Raw genomic sequence first — 19,562 nt, 5'->3', positions numbered from 1 at the left:
TGTCATCCCTGATTAGCCTGTGCAGACTGCACAGGCTTACATGGGACAATACTTTTTGCACATGCATTAAGCCCTGTTTTCATAGAGCAAGGCTCAATTATATTCTATTGGCTCAACTATTCATGCTTTTGTATCTTCAGTTACAACCTGGACAAGAAAGCAGAGAAGATCAATACCCATCTGAACAGATTTCAAGAAAAATATGTGAAAGGTGAGTTATTATAACATGCAGCTAAATTGTGTAGCCTAAATCTTGCTTTAGTTCAATTTCCAGTCTTGCAAAAGATCTAACAACTAATTTTATTTAAGAGGTTGCCATGGCATGGTGGATATGTTGTTTGCTTAGCGACCAGAAGGTCACGGGTCGGATAACTGCTCTGTGGGTGTTCTCAAGATTTCTGCTTAAGTCATCAAGTACTGGTTCTAACCAGGAGTCAAAAGCGTTGCAATATACCTTAGGCTGGCAGTGTTTTATCATAACTTTCTTGAAATAAAGGACATAGGTGAAGATGAAATAAAATAAAGAATAATTGAAATCAATTGATCTGACACTTTCATGCTAAGCAATTATTCTTTAATTAAGATTAAATTGTGACATTAATTTATAGAAAAATAGGGGTGTGCAGTTAATTGATAGGAAAATGCATCCATCTGCTTTTGCTGTCCGCAAACTGGATATTCTGTTAAAAAAGACTACCTTTAAACGAAAAATTCCATGCAAGAGAAAAGTGTCATCCCTGATTAGCCTTGGCTGAATGCTCAGTCTAATCTGGGATGATATTTGAAGCAAATGCATTTAACCCAGTTTTCCCAAAGTGAGACTCAAATATAATACAAAAACATGATTATACAAGTATCTATTGGTCATTTCTTATCACAGTGTAAACACATCAGCACCGCCATTATCATATTACAATAAGATGTTTATGGAAAAACTAATGGATATGCTTCTTGTTATTTTGTATGCAAAATAATTTTAATGGTTATGTTTTGAATTGTTAAACAGAAAGCAGTTTTAAAAATATGTACCACAATTCTCGTTAAACATGTTCACTTGAATGTTGTGGTACTGAATTAACTCTTTCAGTGCTGGAACCATATTTTGAAGGCCTTAGAAAACAGTTTGGATCCAGATGAGACGCCACAGAACGTGGTGTCTCATCAGGATCCAAACTGTTTGCTATTCTTATAGTATTCTTTGAAAAAAATCGAAGAAAATGCTAATTTTAGAAATTCGGCAGACAACATTTTAGCAGACGACAAATTTCCCAGCATGCAAAGGGTTAATGATTGTACCATATGTGGGTTGTCCTTGCAACAGATGAGACGCTCAGCTCCTGCCAGTCGCACATTGTCCTCTTCCCGAAATCTTCCAAGACAGTTTCAAAGGATAGTAAAGAGTCTGCTCTACGGAGATCTCCTCGGAAACAGAAACCAGAAGGCCGTGACCTTAGTGTGGACCCTCCACGCAGGTGTAGTAAACATAGAGATTGAGTCATCAATGTGGTTTCTAGGGTGGTAACAGGTTATTTGTTACTGGTAACCTAGCTTTTGACCCAACTTGACCCCTATTTGAAACAGGCTAAGCTTTTATCATGATTTACAGTTTTACAAAGTTTCATCAAGTTAAGTTATAAATGTAGCATCAAGAGTGTTAACAAGATTTTTTGAAGATTTGAACTGGTGACTTTGTTTTTGACCTAACTTGACCCAAATTCAAACTTTGCCAAGATATTGTCAAATCAAAGATTGAGTCATAAATATGGCTTCTAGAGTGAGTGGAAACAAGGTTTTTGTAAAATTTGTAGTGGTGACCTACTTTTTACCCCAGATTAAAATTGGGCATAGGTAACCCTTTTTACCATGTGTTATCAAGATTGAGTAATATATGTTGCTTCTAGAGTGGTATTCAGGTTTTTTAAGTTATGGCCTGGTGACCTTTTTGTTTTACCTAGAGTCTTACTTGGCTTGTATAATGTCGGGAAGAAAACTCTGACCTATGGTGAGTGTTACATTTTTCTATTGCAAATGCAACGTAGTTCAACAGTTCTCTCGGAACTTTAAAATGTTGTTTGTGGATAATTCGAAACAACCATTTCCATTTTAAAATTGCAATTTGTTGTTTGGGTTTAGCTTTATTAGTGTCAAATTAGCAACTGACTATCAAATACAGTGTTTAAATATTTCCTTTAAAAATCAAGGAACTCTAAATCACATTTTACCATGGATACACAAACTAAATATGTATCTTTAAACACAAATTGAAATTATCAATATCTTTATGATATAAATACAATTTTTAGCAAGACTGTTTTCAGAGAAAACCCGAGGTATTGTCATAGCAAGCTTGTTGTCCGCTGTAGGGGTTGTGCTAAAATCTTAACATTGGCCATAACTTTTTAAATATTGAAGATAGCAACTTGATATTTGGCATGCATGTGTATCTCATGGAGCTGCACATTTTGAATGGTAAAATTTCAAGTTGAACATCATCCTTCAAGGTCTAGGGTCATGAAAACAAAGTCAAGGGAAGTAATAAGCTTTAAATGGACATAGTTATCTGACCTGCCCACGTATATATTTTTGTTAAATAAATCAAAGAGGCGCAGTAGGCGGCATTGTGTTTCTGACAAACACATTGTGGTAAAAGGTCAAGGTCATCCTTTACGGTATACGGTAAAAAATACAAATTTAAGGGAAGTAATAAGCTTTAAAGGGAGATAATTATTCAATATTCAACATAGCCACTTTATATATTTGGCATGCATGTGTACCTCATGGAGCTGCACATTTTGAGTGGTGAATCTACAGTCACGGTAGTGGCTCTTAATTATTTGCTACTAAAAATAGAGATTTGTTACAGACAATTATTTTCAAGGGAAGTAATTTATATAATTATAAATCTCATATTATATATTTCCTTTCCAAGAATTGAAGTTATTCTCACAGTTACTGTACAGATTTATTATTTAGATTATTTATAACCCAAATTGATTTGTCAATTAATTTTTTTAATGATATAATTATCATTTCTTTGATGTTCATTACATACCTGTGGACTTATGTCCATAGATACATGATCATTTCTGGCTATGATCTCTTTTAAACCACAGGCCTTGGTTGTCAGTGATGTCTCACATGGTCATAATTTGACTGTGAGACCCTCCCCCCCCCCCCCACCCGGTTGGATTGGAAAAAATTCAAGGGAAGTAATAACCTTTAAAGGAAGATGGTTTATAACCTTTAAAGGGAGATGATTTCTATACCTGCCAAATGATAAATATAAATTTTATTTCAATGCGGCGCAGTAGGGGCATTGTGTTTCTGACAAACACATCTCTTGTTGGGTCACTAGGTCAAAGGTCAAGGTCACTGTGACTTCTTAAAAAAAATAAAAAAATCTGACAAGCTTTCGCAGCCAAGCGTGGCACCCGTTATGCGGTGCTCTTGTTAAAATTTTCAGATTATGAATAAATAGCTAAAAGTTTGAAACAATGTTAATTTTGTGTATCCTTATACATAACCCTTTCCCGCTCTTAGCAAAGTGTAAATGGTTATATGCAACCAGCATAAAACCAGGCCCCGTGTTCACAAAACATTTTTTGCAATCGAAAATCGATTATGCTTGTCATTGAAAATGGATTTCCATTGTAGTTGATAGGCAAAAATGAAAATCGATGTCAGTTAAATTCGATTTTCAATTGCAAAATCGTTTTGTGAACACGGGGCCAGAACAGCCTGGAAGTAACTTGAAGTCTGTTTAGGTTTTATGCTGTTTGCTGCTCATCAGCATCTAATGGTTCGAAATGAAGCCTGTAAAACTTGAATCAAGTAAGAAAGGTTTTTAATTTAATTTGGATTTTCTTAGGAACTGCATATGCATTAAATTGCGTATCTGAGTGGTAAAGGGTTATTTTGTTGTGTTTTCAGACTGTCCATGGATCAGTCAGTTGAAAACCTGAAGGGACCAACACATGCCACATTACGAGATAAGGAAAACAAGCGGAGATACTCCACACCTGTCGCCATGCCAGTGCCAGGCAAACAGGCAAAACATTCACGAACAGTATGGAGTATTTATAATCGGTTCCCTACAGGTCACAGTGGAGTAGTGGATATGGTGCTTGCCAAGCCATTGGGAGGTCACAGGTCCAATCCCCACTGTGGAAGCGTTCTTAATATTTTCCCCCTAGACACTAAGTACTGGTTCTAGTTCCAGGAAACAGACTCAAGAGTTTCAAATAACCCTTACACTTTCTATGCAAACAAGCTAAAATAAGTAGATTTAAACAAGTCCCCTACAAGTATACTCCCTATTATTGATCCTAGGATTACAAAAAAATATATAGTTGCTGAGATTAATGAAATTAGATATGCAGATAGGAATATTGTATAAAGCTTTTTTCATAAATATATAGTAATACCCCCACAAACCAAGTTTAGGGGGGTATATAGGAGTGAACTTGTCTGTCTGTCTGTCGGTCCGTATTCAGTGTCCGCTCTCTAATTCAAGTAGCAGGCCGTCAACCGATTCCTATATTTTCCTATAATTTGGAGAATGTTCCTATTTTTTTCAAAACCTATATTTCCTATATTTTCCTATATTTTTTACTTTTTTCCTATAATTTGTTCTGAAAATTTCCCCTAAAAAAATACTTATAAGAAGTAATTCTGCCTTTAGATATTTTAATTTACAGTGTAAAAAGCTGTCCCTCCTCTTCTAAAGCATCACCATCTTGCAGGAGTGCTGTTGTACACCACTGTGATATCTATATGGACACCTTTGATGAAGAAAAATACAACCATTTCAAAGGTGAGAACAAATCCTAGCAGATAGTTGTAACAGGTCTTTCCCCAGGGATGCTCTTCCTGATCTTAGATGGAATTGAGCATATCAACAGGTTTCCAATTATTTTGAATATTGGAAATTATTTAAATATTTTAGGGCATTGGAAGTCTTGTAGAATAATTTAGGAGGCTGTTTTTAAAAAATTGTTTTATTTTCAAATGAATGATGATACAGTTACTTACAACTTAAAAGTCATTCATACTAACAATATGTGATACGCTAACCCTTAGCTTTTTGATGAAGTGTAACTTCATGATAATGTGTGTTATATAAACAGTGAAATAATTCATAATCATGCCTGGTGGAGTGACTAGATGGAATGACAAGTGGCTGGATAAAGTTAACGATAATGGTGTTTTAGTTGGACAATGGTGCAAGAGTGTGAAAGAATGACTTTGCATATTGCAACCTGTGCTATAAGGAATTTGCTGTCAAGAACAGTGGTTTCAAGCAAGTGCAACAACATTGCAAGACTTCTAAGCACAAACAGATATCCGATGCACGGTTCAAAAACGATGCAAGTTCACAAAAGCTATTATTTGTGAAAAGTAATTATACTGTAGGTTCAGATACATTTGAGGCAACTGTAGCCAGTACCAGTCTGTCTAGTGCCTCTTGTACAGTGGCGTTTTCCAAAGAGTTGTCAGAATCTACCAGAAAGACCATTGAAAATGTTTTATTGGCACCATCTTTGAAAAATCAGGTATCAGAATCAGAACTGTTGTGGTGTTACAAAGTTGCATCATCTGACTTCTCTTTTAGATCCTGTGATAATATTGGAAAGCTATTCCATAAGATGTTCAAATGTCAAGTGGCTGTACATTTCTCTTTGTCAAGAACAAAAGCATCATATATTGTCTCAGAGGCAGTAATACCCTATTTGTTAGAAGCTATTGTGAAGAAAGTTATTGACGGGAACTTCGGATTCGTCCTCATGTTTGATGAGACAACCACAGCACAACAATGTCGTCAAATGGACGTACTCATTAGGTATTGGAATCACACTGATGGTGAGGTGTCTGTCGGGTTCTTAAAAGCCTTTTGGTTTGGACATGCTACTGCAGACATAGTCAGTGAAGCACTTTTTGGGCTTGCAGATGAGCCAGAAATAAAGCTTCCATTACAGAACTTGATAAGGATCTCCTCTGATGGACCAAATGTAAACAAGGCCATTCACAGAAAAATGAATGAAAGTTTAAAGGCAGATGGGCACAATGGCTTGTTGGAGTTTCAACCATGCAATTTGCATACAGTGCACAATGCATTTCGAAAAAGGTTGAACTGGTTTGGGAGTGAAGCAGAAGGATTGACCTTTGATATGCATCAGTTCTTCCAACAGCAGCCAGTTAGAAGGGAAGATTTCACTGACCTTCAGCTTGCGTTTGACATGGATGAAAGTTTATTATTTAGACATGTTCCAAGTAGATGGCTGACCTTGCTTCCAGCAATGAACAGGGTTCTACAGAACTGGGTTGTCAGTTTAGAGTACTTCACTGTTAAGTTGCCCAAATCCATTAAATCAAACACTGAAAGAAAGAATCTTGAAAAGAATGAAAGGTATGTACAGATATGTCAGGGTCTGAAGGATAAGAAGCTCATGTTTCAGTTTGCCTTCCTCATCTCGGTTACCCCTTTGTTTGAAAGGTTTTTGACCACGTTCCAGACCAAGGGGCCTATCATTCATATAGTGTATGATGAGTGCTCTACACTGCTGCGGACACTCCTGTTTGTTTCATGAAGGCAGAGGCTGTTGGAGCAAAAACTGGGAGGAAACTTCTTGACATTGATGTGAATGATCAACAGAATCAGTTACCAGACAGAGACATTGAGATAGGGGTGTGAATGATCAACAGAATCAGTTACCAGACAGAGACATTGAGATAGGGGTGTGAATGATCAACAGAATCAGTTACCAGACAGAGACATTGAGATAGGGGTGTGAATGATCAACAGAATCAGTTACCAGACAGAGACATTGAGATAGGGGTGTGAATGATCAACAGAATCAGTTACCAGACAGAGACATTGAGATAGGGGTGTGAATGATCAACAGAATCAGTTACCAGACAGAGACATTGAGATAGGGGTGTGAATGATCAACAGAATCAGTTACCAGACAGAGACATTGAGATAGGGGTGTGAATGATCAACAGAATCAGTTACCAGACAGAGACATTGAGATAGGGGTGTGAATGATCAACAGAATCAGTTACCAGACAGAGACATTGAGATAGGGGTGTGAATGATCAACAGAATCAGTTACCAGACAGAGACATTGAGATAGGGGTGTGAATGATCAACAGAATCAGTTACCAGACAGAGACATTGAGATAGGGGTGTGAATGATCAACAGAATCAGTTACCAGACAGAGACATTGAGATAGGGGTGTGAATGATCAACAGAATCAGTTACCTGACAGAGACATTGAGATAGGGGTGTGAATGATCAACAGAATCAGTTACCAGACAGAGACATTGAGATAGGGGTGTGAATGATCAACAGAATCAGTTACCAGACAGAGACATTGAGATAGGGGTGTGAATGATCAACAGAATCAGTTACCTGACAGAGACATTGAGATAGGGGTGTGAATGATCAACAGAATCAGTTACCAGACAGAGACATTGAGATAGGGGTGTGAATGATCAACAGAATCAGTTACCTGACAGAGACATTGAGATAGGGGTGTGAATGATCAACAGAATCAGTTACCAGACAGAGACATTGAGATAGGGGTGTGAATGATCAACAGAATCAGTTACCTGACAGAGACATTGAGATAGGGGTGTGAATGATCAACAGAATCAGTTACCAGACAGAGACATTGAGATAGGGGTGTGAATGATCAACAGAATCAGTTACCAGACAGAGACATTGAGATAGGGGTGTGAATGATCAACAGAATCAGTTACCTGACAGAGACATTGAGATAGGGGTGTGAATGATCAACAGAATCAGTTACCAGACAGAGACATTGAGATAGGGGTGTGAATGATCAACAGAATCAGTTACCTGACAGAGACATTGAGATAGGGGTGTGAATGATCAACAGAATCAGTTACCAGACAGAGACATTGAGATAGGGGAGGCAGGCAAGTGACAGCTTTCAAAACTGCCTAAAGAACAGCATCATGCTATCTTGAAGAACGTTCGAAGTTTCTATGTCACTGTAGCTGTCTATCTGACTGGACACCTACCACTGAGCAATTTACTATTGAGGGACATGCAGTACTTGCATCCACTATTCAAAGACCATAAGATGGGTTCTACTGCTATCAGCAGCATTGCGAAAAAGCTGCCTCATGTGATTAACGAAGAACAACTTCCAACCCTGAAACATGAGTGGTTCGATTACAGCACTTCAGAAATTCCAGCAGAATGGTCAAAGGATGAGAATGGCAACAATGTAAGGATTGATCACTATTGGAACAAAGTCACTGAGCAAAAGTCAAAAAGTGGACTTTTCAAGTATCCTGTAATGATGCAGGTTATCAAGTCAGCCCAACAATATCTCATGGAAATGCTGATGTTGAAAGGTCACTGTCTGACAACAAAAACACTGTAACACCAGAGAGAGCAAGCCTTGGCATGGAGACAATAAATGGATTGAGATTGGCAAAAGATAAAGTTTCTCATGTGAAAGGAGTCCACAATATCCAGATTTCCAACAGACAAGTGTGTATGGCCAGGAAAGCGAAATGAATGTATGAGGAGAGGGTAAGGAAGGAAAAAGAAGAATCAGAGAGAAAAGAAAGAGCACTTCAAGAAAAAAAAGGAAAAAGAAATGCTGCAAAAAGAACTTGAGGATGTAAGAAGACTTAATAAAAAAAATAATAAACAGGAGAAGGAACTGAAAATTGAAGAGGAGGCATTTAATAATGTGCTGAAAAGTGCTGAAATTCTATTAACAGAAGCCACAACAAAATTAGGGATTGGTTTGAAAGAAAAAATGATGTTGATATTCAGGTGGCACAGAAATGTATGCTTGAAAGTGCAAATAGCAGAATGAAGAAGGGGAGGAAGGGACTGGAATACTGCCAACAGAAAAGGAATGAATTGAGCAAAAAAAGAAGTGCAGCTGTTTCTAGGACTAAGCAATTAAGCAAAAGCACACATGAAGACAGTAGTGCCAGAAAGGAATCAACTGAAACAGTTGTGTCAAGTAGTAAGAAAAGAAAACTGGACAGCTCAGAATGCAGCAAAGGATCTTCTTATTAACATTTTATACTCAAACAAAGGAGTTAAGTGTGCTGTTTAAGATATTACACAGACATCATTATGTAAATATTTGATCCACTTAGACAAAACTGTTTTAAAATATGTTTCATTGTTGTTACTTAGTAGTCTGCAGGTAGCAGCAGCTTCATGTACATTCACAAAGGTGTACAGTTATTATAGAATTCGAACAGTTATCTTTTAAGTAGTTCTAAGTTATCTTCATATATTGATAACATTCTGATTTATTTTTGATATCTGATGAGCGAATGTTCTTGCACCGTATACTTAAGGTATATCTGCTGATTATTGAGATGTTTTATCGTCATTTTGCCATGCATACCGTAGCATCTTATTCTTGTTTTTAAGATATGCATCTACCATTGTGTGTCTGATACCCATGAGATTAGATTGTTTTACAATTGGTATTAATATCGCAGTGCAATTTTGTTCATTAGTTATTTTGATGTTCAATTTCAAATCATGTAATCATATAGGATGCTTTAGTGTTCTTTTCATGTCCTAAAAATGTCTGATTGAAGTGTGTATAGAAATTTTAATGTGAAATACAGAATTTATATTATATACCATAATATGATACTACATGAATGTGATTCATGTTTTCGGTTTCAATATTTCATTATCAATGTTACATGTATGTTGCACTCTTATGTTAGGTTGTAAAACTATGTTTAATAATGTTGTGTGTTTTGTTGATTGTTAACTATTTTAATAAAAAATTCAGGTGTCCACATTGATGACCACAGTGTGTTGCTGCATCAGCATATCTGCCTTGGTGGTGAAAATGAAGGACTGTTTTGTTAAGTAAAACATAAATTTAATGATTATTGACGGAAAACAAGTAAGTAAGAAGTTCTCTACATATCTCTTGAACATTACTTTTTACAATAAAATTCCTATATTTTAACCCTAAACAAGCCCAAACCTCCTATATTTTGATGCAAAAATTCTTATATTTTTTCCTATATTTTCACCTTAAGTCAGTTGACGGCCTGAAGTAGTTTTCATCCGATCTTCACCAAACTTGGTCAGAAGTTGTATCTAGATGATCTTAAGGCCAAGTTCGAACATGGGCCTTGCCGGGTCAAAAACTAGGTCACGGGGTAACTTAGTGCGTTTTTTAACATTCAGCATGGTGTCCTCTCTCTTATTCAAGTAGTTTTCATCCGATCTTCACCAAACTTGGTCAGAAGTTTTATCTAGATGATCTGAAGGCCAAGTTCGATCATGGGCCATGCCAGATCAAAAACTAGGTCACAGGGTCACTTAGTACATTTTACACATTGAGCATGGTGTCCGCTCTCTATTTCAAGTAAATTAAATCCGATCTTCACCACACTTGGTCAGAAGATGTAACTAGATGATGTGTAGGTCAAGTTGGAACATGGGCCATGCCGGGTCAAAAACTAGGTCACGGTGTCACTTAGTGTGTTTTAAACCTCACCATGTTGTCCGCTCTCTAATTCAAGTAGTTTTTATCCAATCTTCACCAAAATTGGTCAGAAGTTGTATCTTGATAATGTCTAGGGCAAGTTTGAGTACGGGTCATGCCGCATCAAAAACAAGGTCACGGGGTCACTTAGTGCGCTTTAAACATCACAATGTTGTCTGCTCTCTAATTCAAGTAGTTTTCATCCAATCTTACCAAACTTGGTCAGAAGTTGTATCTAAATGGTGTCTAGGTCAAGTTTGAATATGGGTCATGCCGGGTCAAAAACTAGGTCACGAGGTATCTTAGTGCGTTTTAAACCTCACCATGTTGTCCGCTCTCTAATTCAAGTAGTTTTCATCCAATCCTCACCAAACTTGATCACAAGTTTTATCTAAATGATCTCTAGGACAAGTTTGAACGTGGGCCTTTCCGGGCCTAAAACTAGGTCACGGGGTCACTTAGTGCGTTTTTAACATTTAGCATGGTGTCCGCTCTCTAATTCAAGTAGTTTACATCCGATCTTCACCAAACTTGGTCAGAAGTATTGAGATGATCTTAAGGCCAAGTTAAAACATGGTCCTTTCTGTGTCAAAAACTAGGTCAAGGGGTAACTAAGTGCATTTTCAAAATTGAGCATGGTGTCCGCTGTTTTTTGTGAAGACGACATGCAAAATATTATGTGTCAATGCGGCATGTGGGGGTATTCGTCACATCTGTGACAAAGCTCTAGTTTTCTAGGATGGAATTGTAGCCACAACATTTTTTTTTTTGGCATTGTAGCCCTTTTGAAATTTTTACAATTGAGAAATATATATCAAGATTTTTTTGTTTTTGAAGCAAATCCTTAACTGAGTGATGGATTTGTCTGTGTCCTTACATGTGTGAAGAGGTGTGATTCTATCAGTATCTAATTATTTCAGGACTCCAGCAGACGTCAATCTGTTGCTAGCAGCGTCTTGCCGAGGCAGGTAGAAAAGTTAAGACGCGAGTCAGATGCTGACACATCTCTGTCTGGGGTCAAGGGAACAGAGTCCAGATCTCAGAGACACAAACGGGTTAGACAACTATATTGGATATTAGCCGCACTCTGCGTAAAGTGGCTCAATGCGTCTGCGTAAAGCACAGGCTCATCAGGGATGACACTTTCTGTTTAAAATTCATTTTGGTTAAAATTGATCTTCCTTTAACCAAAATTACCCTAAAAGCGGAAAGTGTCTTCCTTGATTAGCCTGTGCAGACTGAATAGGCCAATCTGTGATTACACTTTACACACATGCATTGAGCCATGCAGACTGAATAGGCCAATCTGTGATTACACTTTACACACATGCATTGAGCCATGCAGACTGAATAGGCCAATCTGTGATTACACTTTACACACATGCATTGAGCCTGCATACTGAATAGGCCAATCTGTGATTACACTTTACACACATGCATTGAGCCATGCAGACTGAATAGGCCAATCTGTGATTACACTTTACACACATGCATTGAGCCTGCATACTGAATAGGCCAATCTGTGATTACACTTTACACACATGCATTGAGCCATGCAGACTGAATAGGCCAATCTGTGATTACACTTTACACACATGCATTGAGCCTGCATACTGAATAGGCCAATCTGTAATTACACTTTACACACATGCATTGAGCCATGCAGACTGAATAGGCCAATCTGTGATTACACTTTACACACATGCATTGAGCCTGCATACTGAATAGGCCAATCTGTGATTACACTTTACACACATGCATTGAGCCATGCAGACTGAATAGGCCAATCTGTGATTACACTTTACACACATGCATTGAGCCTGCAGACTGAATAGGCCAATCTGTGATTACACTTTACACACATGCATTGAGCCTGCAGACTGAATAGGCCAATCTGTGATTACACTTTACACACATGCATTGAGCCTGCATACTGAATAGGCCAATCTGTGATTACACTTTACACACATGCATTGAGCCATGCAGACTGAATAGGCCAATCTGTGATTACACTTTACACACATGCATTGAGCCTGCAGACTGAATAGGCCAATCTGTGATTACACTTTCCACACATGCATTGAGCCTGCATACTGAATAGGCCAATCTGTGATTACACTTTACACACATGCATTGAGCCTGCATACTGAATAGGCCAATCTGTGATTACACTTTACACACATGCATTGAGCCATGCAGACTGAATAGGCCAATCTGTGATTACACTTTACACACATGCATTGAGCCTGCAGACTGAATAGGCCAATCTGTGATTACACTTTACACACATGCATTGAGCCTGCAGACTGAATAGGCCAATCTGTGATTACACTTTACACACATGCATTGAGCCTGCATACTGAATAGGCCAATCTGTGATTACACTTTACACACATGCATTGAGCCATGCAGACTGAATAGGCCAATCTGTGATTACACTTTACACACATGCATTGAGCCTGCAGACTGAATAGGCCAATCTGTGATTACACTTTACACACATGCATTGAGCCTGCATACTGAATAGGCCAATCTGTGATTACACTTTACACACATGCATTGAGCCTGCATACTGAATAGGCCAATCTGTGATTACACTTTACACACATGCATTGAGCCATGCAGACTGAATAGGCCAATCTGTGATTACACTTTACACACATGCATTGAGCCTGCAGACTGAATAGGCCAATCTGTGATTACACTTTACACACATGCATTGAGCCTGCAGACTGAATAGGCCAATCTGTGATTACACTTTACACACATGCATTGAGCCTGCATACTGAATAGGCCAATCTGTGATTACACTTTACACACATGCATTGAGCCATGCAGACTGAATAGGCCAATCTGTGATTACACTTTACACACATGCATTGAGCCTGCAGACTGAATAGGCCAATCTGTGATTACACTTTACACACATGCATTGAGCCTGCATACTGAATAGGCCAATCTGTGATTACACTTTACACACATGCATTGAGCCATGCAGACTGAATAGGCCAATCTGTGATTACACTTTACACACATGCATTGAGCCTGCATACTGAATAGGCCAATCTGTGATTACACTTTACACACATGCATTGAGCCATGCAGACTGAATAGGCCAATCTGTGATTACACTTTACACACATGCATTGAGCCTGCATACTGAATAGGCCAATCTGTGATTACACTTTACACACATGCATTGAGCCATGCAGACTGAATAGGCCAATCTGTGATTACACTTTACACACATGCATTGAGCCTGCAGACTGAATAGGCCAATCTGTGATTACACTTTACACACATGCATTGAGCCTGCAGACTGAATAGGCCAATCTGTGATTACACTTTACACACATGCATTGAGCCATGCAGACTGAATAGGCCAATTTGTGATTACACTTTACACACATGCATTGAGCCTGCAGACTGAATAGGCCAATCTGTGATTACACTTTACACACATGCATTGAGCCATGCAGACTGAATAGGCCAATCTGTGATTACACTTTACACACATGCATTGAGCCTGCAGACTGAATAGGCAACTCTGTGATTGCACTTTACACACATGCATTGAGCCTGCAGACTGAATAGGCCAATCTGTGATTACACTTTACACACATGCATTGAGCCATGCAGACTGAATAGGCCAATCTGTGATTACACTTTACACACATGCATTGAGCCTGCAGACTGAATAGGCCAATCTGTGATTACACTTTACACACATGCATTGAGCCACATTTCCCCAGAGCAAGACTTATGTAGAGGCATTTAGACCTTTGCCAATCCCCTGCTCCTACCCTCCCCCTGCTCCTACCCTGCCCCTCCCTCACCCTGTATGTAGAGGCATTTAGACCTTCACCAAGCCCCTGCTCCTACCCTCCCCCTCTCCCACCCTGCCCCTCCCTCACCCTGTATGTAGAGGCATTTAGACCTTCACCAATCCCCTGCTCCTACCCTCCCCCTGCTCCTACCCTCCCCCTGCTCCTACCCCCCCCTCTCCCACCCTGCCCCTCCCCCACCCTGTATGTAGAAGCATTTAGACCTTCGCCAATCCCCTGCTCCTACCCTCCCCCTCTCCCACCCTGCCCCTCCCCCACCCTGCCAAATAGTGTCTATGGTTTCTCTAAACTTTAAAGTTATTTCAACCCAAAAATGTATTAAATTGGTGACAATTATGAAAGGGCATTAAGTCCCCTGTTTGTGCAGGTATACATTTAAAACATTTCTTACATCTGATCATTTGCAGTTAGCAAGTCAGACGTTAATTTGTGTCCAGATGGTAAGTTCTAGTTTTAAACCTGTTAAACATTGTGGTATAAAATGGAGACTGTGTAATATATACCATCAAACTAAATTTGTCAGGGAAGTCCATGTTGGTCGGTCAGTCACTTGGTCCATTTGTTTGTCTGATAAAATTGTTTTAGTTTGTGGAATTTTTCTACCTTTATAAAAAGATTAAATTTAACTTTCAAACATGTCATCACCATTAAGTGTAGATGTGCTATTCACTTTTTTTATATGCTCGTGCCTGCAGCATAAAATGTTCTCAGTTTGTTGATCAAACTTCTTCTACATTGTCTCCAATTGAATTCAAATATAAAGTATGTCATCACCATGAAAAGTAGTTGAACATACTTTCCATACCCATTGCTCCGACCATATGTTAATCATTTATGTCTCATTAAACACAGACCTTTTTTTGGCACAACCATGAAATGTTTTAAATTTGTAGAGCACATTTCTAAAGCTGTACTCTGTCATAAACTTGATGCGTAGATGTTCAAGACATAATTTTCAAGCAGTTATAATTCAAGTCATGTGGCCTTGAATTTAGCTTTGGGCATGGCTGCTACGGTGCAAGGTATAGTAAGTGATGTTGTTGACAAAGCTCAAGTTTGAACACACATAAGGTATTAACTTAAGTTCTCTGACACTTAATTAAATAAAAATTAAAAATTAGTCAGAAAACTGAAAAGTATTCCAAGCCAAGGCTGTACTTTTAACACAGAGAACACTGATTAGCTGATAGACCTTTGATAAACTGTAGTAAGAAGTGTTAATTTCCACCACAAAAACTGTGTAAATTTTGATTTCCTGCTCTTGTAAACATTAAAATTTGACAATGTAAAATTTGTGATGATTTGTAATCCTAAAACTGGAGCTTAAATCTCTAGATAGCTGAGTTGTGAATTACAAAAGATAGTGGACCGTGTCCATTAAGAATACTCATTCTTACCTCTGTTCTCATGCCCAAGGCATACAAGAGATAGTGGACCGTGTCCATTAATCATACCCATTAAGCATACTCTTGTCTGTTCTCATGTCCAGCGCCTACAAGAGATAGTGGACCGTGTCCATTAAGAATACTCATTCTTGCCTCTGTTCTCATGCCCAAGGCATACAAGAGATAGTGGACCGTGTGCATTAATAATACCCATTAAGCATACTTTTGTCTGTTCTCATGTCCAGCGCCTACAAGAGATAGTGGACCACGTCCATTAAGAATACTCATTCTTGCCTCTGTTCTCATGCCCAAGGCATACAATAGATAGTGGACCGTGTCCATTAAGAAAACTCATTCTTGCCTCTGTTCTCATGCCCAAGGCATACAAGAGATAGTGGACCGTGTCCATTAAGAATACTCATTCTTGCCTCTGTTCTCATGCCCAAGGCATACAAGAGATAGTGGACCGTGTCCATTAAGAATACTCATGCTTGCCTCTGTTCTCATGCCCAAGGCATACAAGAGATAGTGGACCGTGTCCATTAATCATACCCATTAAGCATACTCTTGTCTGTTCTCATGTCCAGCGCCTACAAGAGATAGTGGACCGTGTCCATTAAGAATACTCATTCTTGCCTCTGTTCTCATGCCCAAGGCATACAAGAGATAGTGGACCGTGTCCATTAATCATACCCATTAAGCATACTCTTGTCTGTTCTCATGTCCAGCGCCTACAAGAGATAGTGGACCGTGTCCTGGCTGACCATGGTGTGACCCCTGGTGACCTCATCTTCACTTCCTGCTCCACCCGCCTGTACAAGGTCACCAAGCTCTTTGTTATGGTAAGTGAATATCAACCCTTTAACAATTATGTATTCACTTTGACGTTTTTAGAGTTCCTTAGAAAATCAAATTAAACTCAACCTTACTAGATTTGAGATTATAAGCTTCATTTCCAGCAGCTTAAAACCTAAACAAAATGCAAGTTTCTCGCAGGCTTTTCTGGTTTAATGATGGTTGCAAATAGCTCATTTAGCTTTTCTCCAGAGCCGAATAGGGTTAAAGTAACTTTGCTATAGACCAAGAAAATATACATATCATCTGGCTCCTTCTTTAAAGATAACCTTTACCTTTGCTGCAGTCTCGTTTCAAAACAAAAAATAGCCATTTTACCTTTGCTGTAGTCTCATTTCCAACCTATCAACAGCTCCTTTACATTTGCTACAGTCTCATTTCCAATCTATCAACAGCCCCTTTATCTTTGCTGTAGTCTCATTTCCAATCTATCAACAGTCCCTTTACATTTGCTACAGTCTCATGTCCAATCCATCAACAGTCCCTTTACATTTGCTACAGTCTCATTTCCAATCTATCAACAGCCCCTTTACCTTTGCTATAGTCTCATCTTTAATCTATCAACAGTCCCTTTACATTTGCTACAGTCTCATTTCCAATCTATCAACAGTCCCTTTACATTTGCTACAGTCTCATTTCCATTCTATCAACAGTCCCTTTACATTTGCTACAGTCTCATTTCCAATCTATCAACAGCCCTTCTACCTTTGCTGTTGTCTCATTTCCAATCTATCAACAGTCCCTTTACATTTCCTACAGTCTCATTTCCAATCTATCAACAGCCCCTTTACCTTTGCTGTAGTCTCATTTCCAATCTATCAACAGTCCCTTTACATTTGCTACAGTCTCATTTCCAATCTTTCAACAGTCCCTTTACATTTGCTACAGTCTCATTTCCAATCTATCGACAGTCCCTTTACATTTGCTACAGTCTCATTTCCAATCTATCAACAGTCCCTTTACATTTGCTACAGTCTAATTTCCTATCTATCAACAGTCCCTTTACATTTGCTACAGTCTCATTTCCAATCTATCAACAGTCCCTTTACATTTGCTACAGTCTCATTTCCAATCTATCAACAGTCCCTTTACATTTGCTACAGTCTCATTTCCAATCTATCAACAGTCCCTTTGCATTTGCTACAGTCTCATTTCCAATCTATCAACAGCCGCTTAACCTTTGCTGTAGTCTCATTTCCAACCTTTCAACAGCCACATTAACTTTGCTACAAACTCATTTCCAATCTATCAACAGCCCCTTTACATTTGCTACAGTCTCATTTCCAATCTATCAACAGTCCCTTTACATTTGCTACAGTCTCATTTCCAATATATCAACAGTCCCTTTGCATTTGCTACAGTCTCATTTCCAATCTATAAACAGCCCCTTTACCTTTGCTGGTGTCTCATTTCCAACCTATCAACAGCCACATTAACTTTGCTACAGTCTCATTTCCAATCTATCAACAGCCCCTTTACATTTGCTACAGTCTCATTTCAAATCTATTAACAGTCCCTTTACCATTGCTGCAGTCTCATTTCTTTTCTATAAACAGCCCTTTTACCTTTGCTTCAGCCTTATTTCCAATATATCAAAAGCCCCTTTACCTTGCTGCAGTTTCATTTACAACATATTAACAGCCCCTTTAACTTGCTGCAGTCTCATTTCCAATCTATCAACAGCCCTTTTACCTTTACTGCAGTCTGGTTTCCAATCTATCAACAGCCTCTTTACCTTTGCTGCAGTCTCATTTCCAATCTATCAACAGCCCCTTTTCTTTTACTGCAGACTCATTTTCAATCGTTCATCAGCCCCTTTACCTTTGCTGCAGTCTCATTTCCAATCTATCAACAGCCCTTTTACCTTTACTGCAGTCTGATTTCCAATCTATCAACAGCCCCTTTACATTTGCTACAGTCTCATTTCCAATCTATCAACAGTCCCTTTACATTTGCTACAGTCTCATTTCCAATATATCAACAGTCCCTTTACATTTGCTACAGCCTCATGTCCAATCTATCAACAGTCCCTTTGCATTTGCTACAGTCTCATTTCCAATCTATCAACAGCCCCTTTACCTTTGCTTCAGTCTCATTTACAACATATCAAAAGCCCCTTTAACTTGCTGCAGTCTCATTTCCAATCTATCAACAGCCTCTTTATCTTTACTGCAGTCTCATTTCCAATCTATCAACAGTCCCTTTACCTTTGCTGTAGTTTCATTTCCAATCTATCAACAGCCACTTGAACTTTGCTGCAGTCTCATGTCCGATCTATAAACAGCCCCTTTATCTTTACTGGAGTCTCATTTCCAATCTATCAACAGCCTTTTACACTGCTGCAAAACCTTCATCAAATAATATCTCTTAGTAAGTTTGTTGGCACTCAAATTAAGTATGTTTCTTCTATATATATATATATATATATATATATATATGGTATTCAGCTTCTAACAAGTACATGTAGTTTAAATGTTCGAATGTTGTTCAAATAGTCTGAAGTAAAGGCATGTTAATAATATGCAGCGCTCAGCTATTACATGTTCTAGTGGTAATCAGTATTACATGTTTATGTACACTCAGCTATTACTAGTGGTAATCAGTATTACATGTTTATGTACAATATGCAGCACTCAGCTATTACTAATGGTAATCAGTATTACATGTTTATGTACAATATGCAGCACTCAGCTATTACTAGTGGTAATCAGTATTACATGTTTATGTACAATATGCAGCACTCAGCTATTACTAGTGGTAATCAGTATTACATGTTTATGTACACTCAGCTATTACTAGTGGTAATCAGTATTACATGTTTATGTACAATATGCAGCACTCAGCTATTACTAATGGTAATCAGTATTACATGTTTATGTACAATATGCAGCACTCAGCTATTACTAGTGGTAATCAGTATTACATGTTTATGTACAATATGAATTTTATTGCTCACAAT

The 19,562-nt window shown here is 38.4% G+C and overlaps 1 protein-coding gene and 1 long non-coding RNA gene across 7 annotated transcripts in view; one reads left to right on the top strand and one right to left on the bottom strand.

The window, feature by feature from the left end:
- The window catches only part of LOC127844035 (mdm2-binding protein-like), a 48,802-nt gene that overhangs the window by 24,662 nt on the left and 4,578 nt on the right, over positions 1–19,562 (top strand). For 5 of the 6 annotated variants that reach the window (XM_052373985.1, XM_052373986.1, XM_052373983.1 and 2 more), the window contains 5 exons: positions 141–211; positions 1,322–1,472; positions 3,931–4,066; positions 11,439–11,573; positions 16,477–16,590. In XM_052373985.1, the coding sequence (XP_052229945.1) occupies positions 141–211; positions 1,322–1,472; positions 3,931–4,066; positions 11,439–11,573; positions 16,477–16,590 (607 nt within the window). Of the gene's footprint in view, positions 1–140; positions 212–1,321; positions 1,473–3,930; positions 4,067–11,438; positions 11,574–15,993; positions 16,042–16,476; positions 16,591–19,562 lie in introns of those variants that run through there. The other variant, XM_052373987.1, reaches the window with a different exon arrangement.
- Positions 7,272–7,894, bottom strand: LOC127844036 (uncharacterized). Its single transcript, XR_008032528.1, has 3 exons — positions 7,813–7,894; positions 7,663–7,762; positions 7,272–7,412 (listed from the first exon to the last, which is right to left on the bottom strand). It is a non-coding gene; the product is annotated as an uncharacterized LOC127844036 (long non-coding RNA).

Source organism: Dreissena polymorpha, chromosome 9, assembly GCF_020536995.1.
Source record: "Dreissena polymorpha isolate Duluth1 chromosome 9, UMN_Dpol_1.0, whole genome shotgun sequence".
In the NCBI taxonomy this organism is placed as follows: domain Eukaryota; kingdom Metazoa; phylum Mollusca; class Bivalvia; order Myida; family Dreissenidae; genus Dreissena; species Dreissena polymorpha.
Note: the sequence above shows the minus strand (reverse complement) of the source record. Positions and strands in the feature narration are given on the sequence as shown.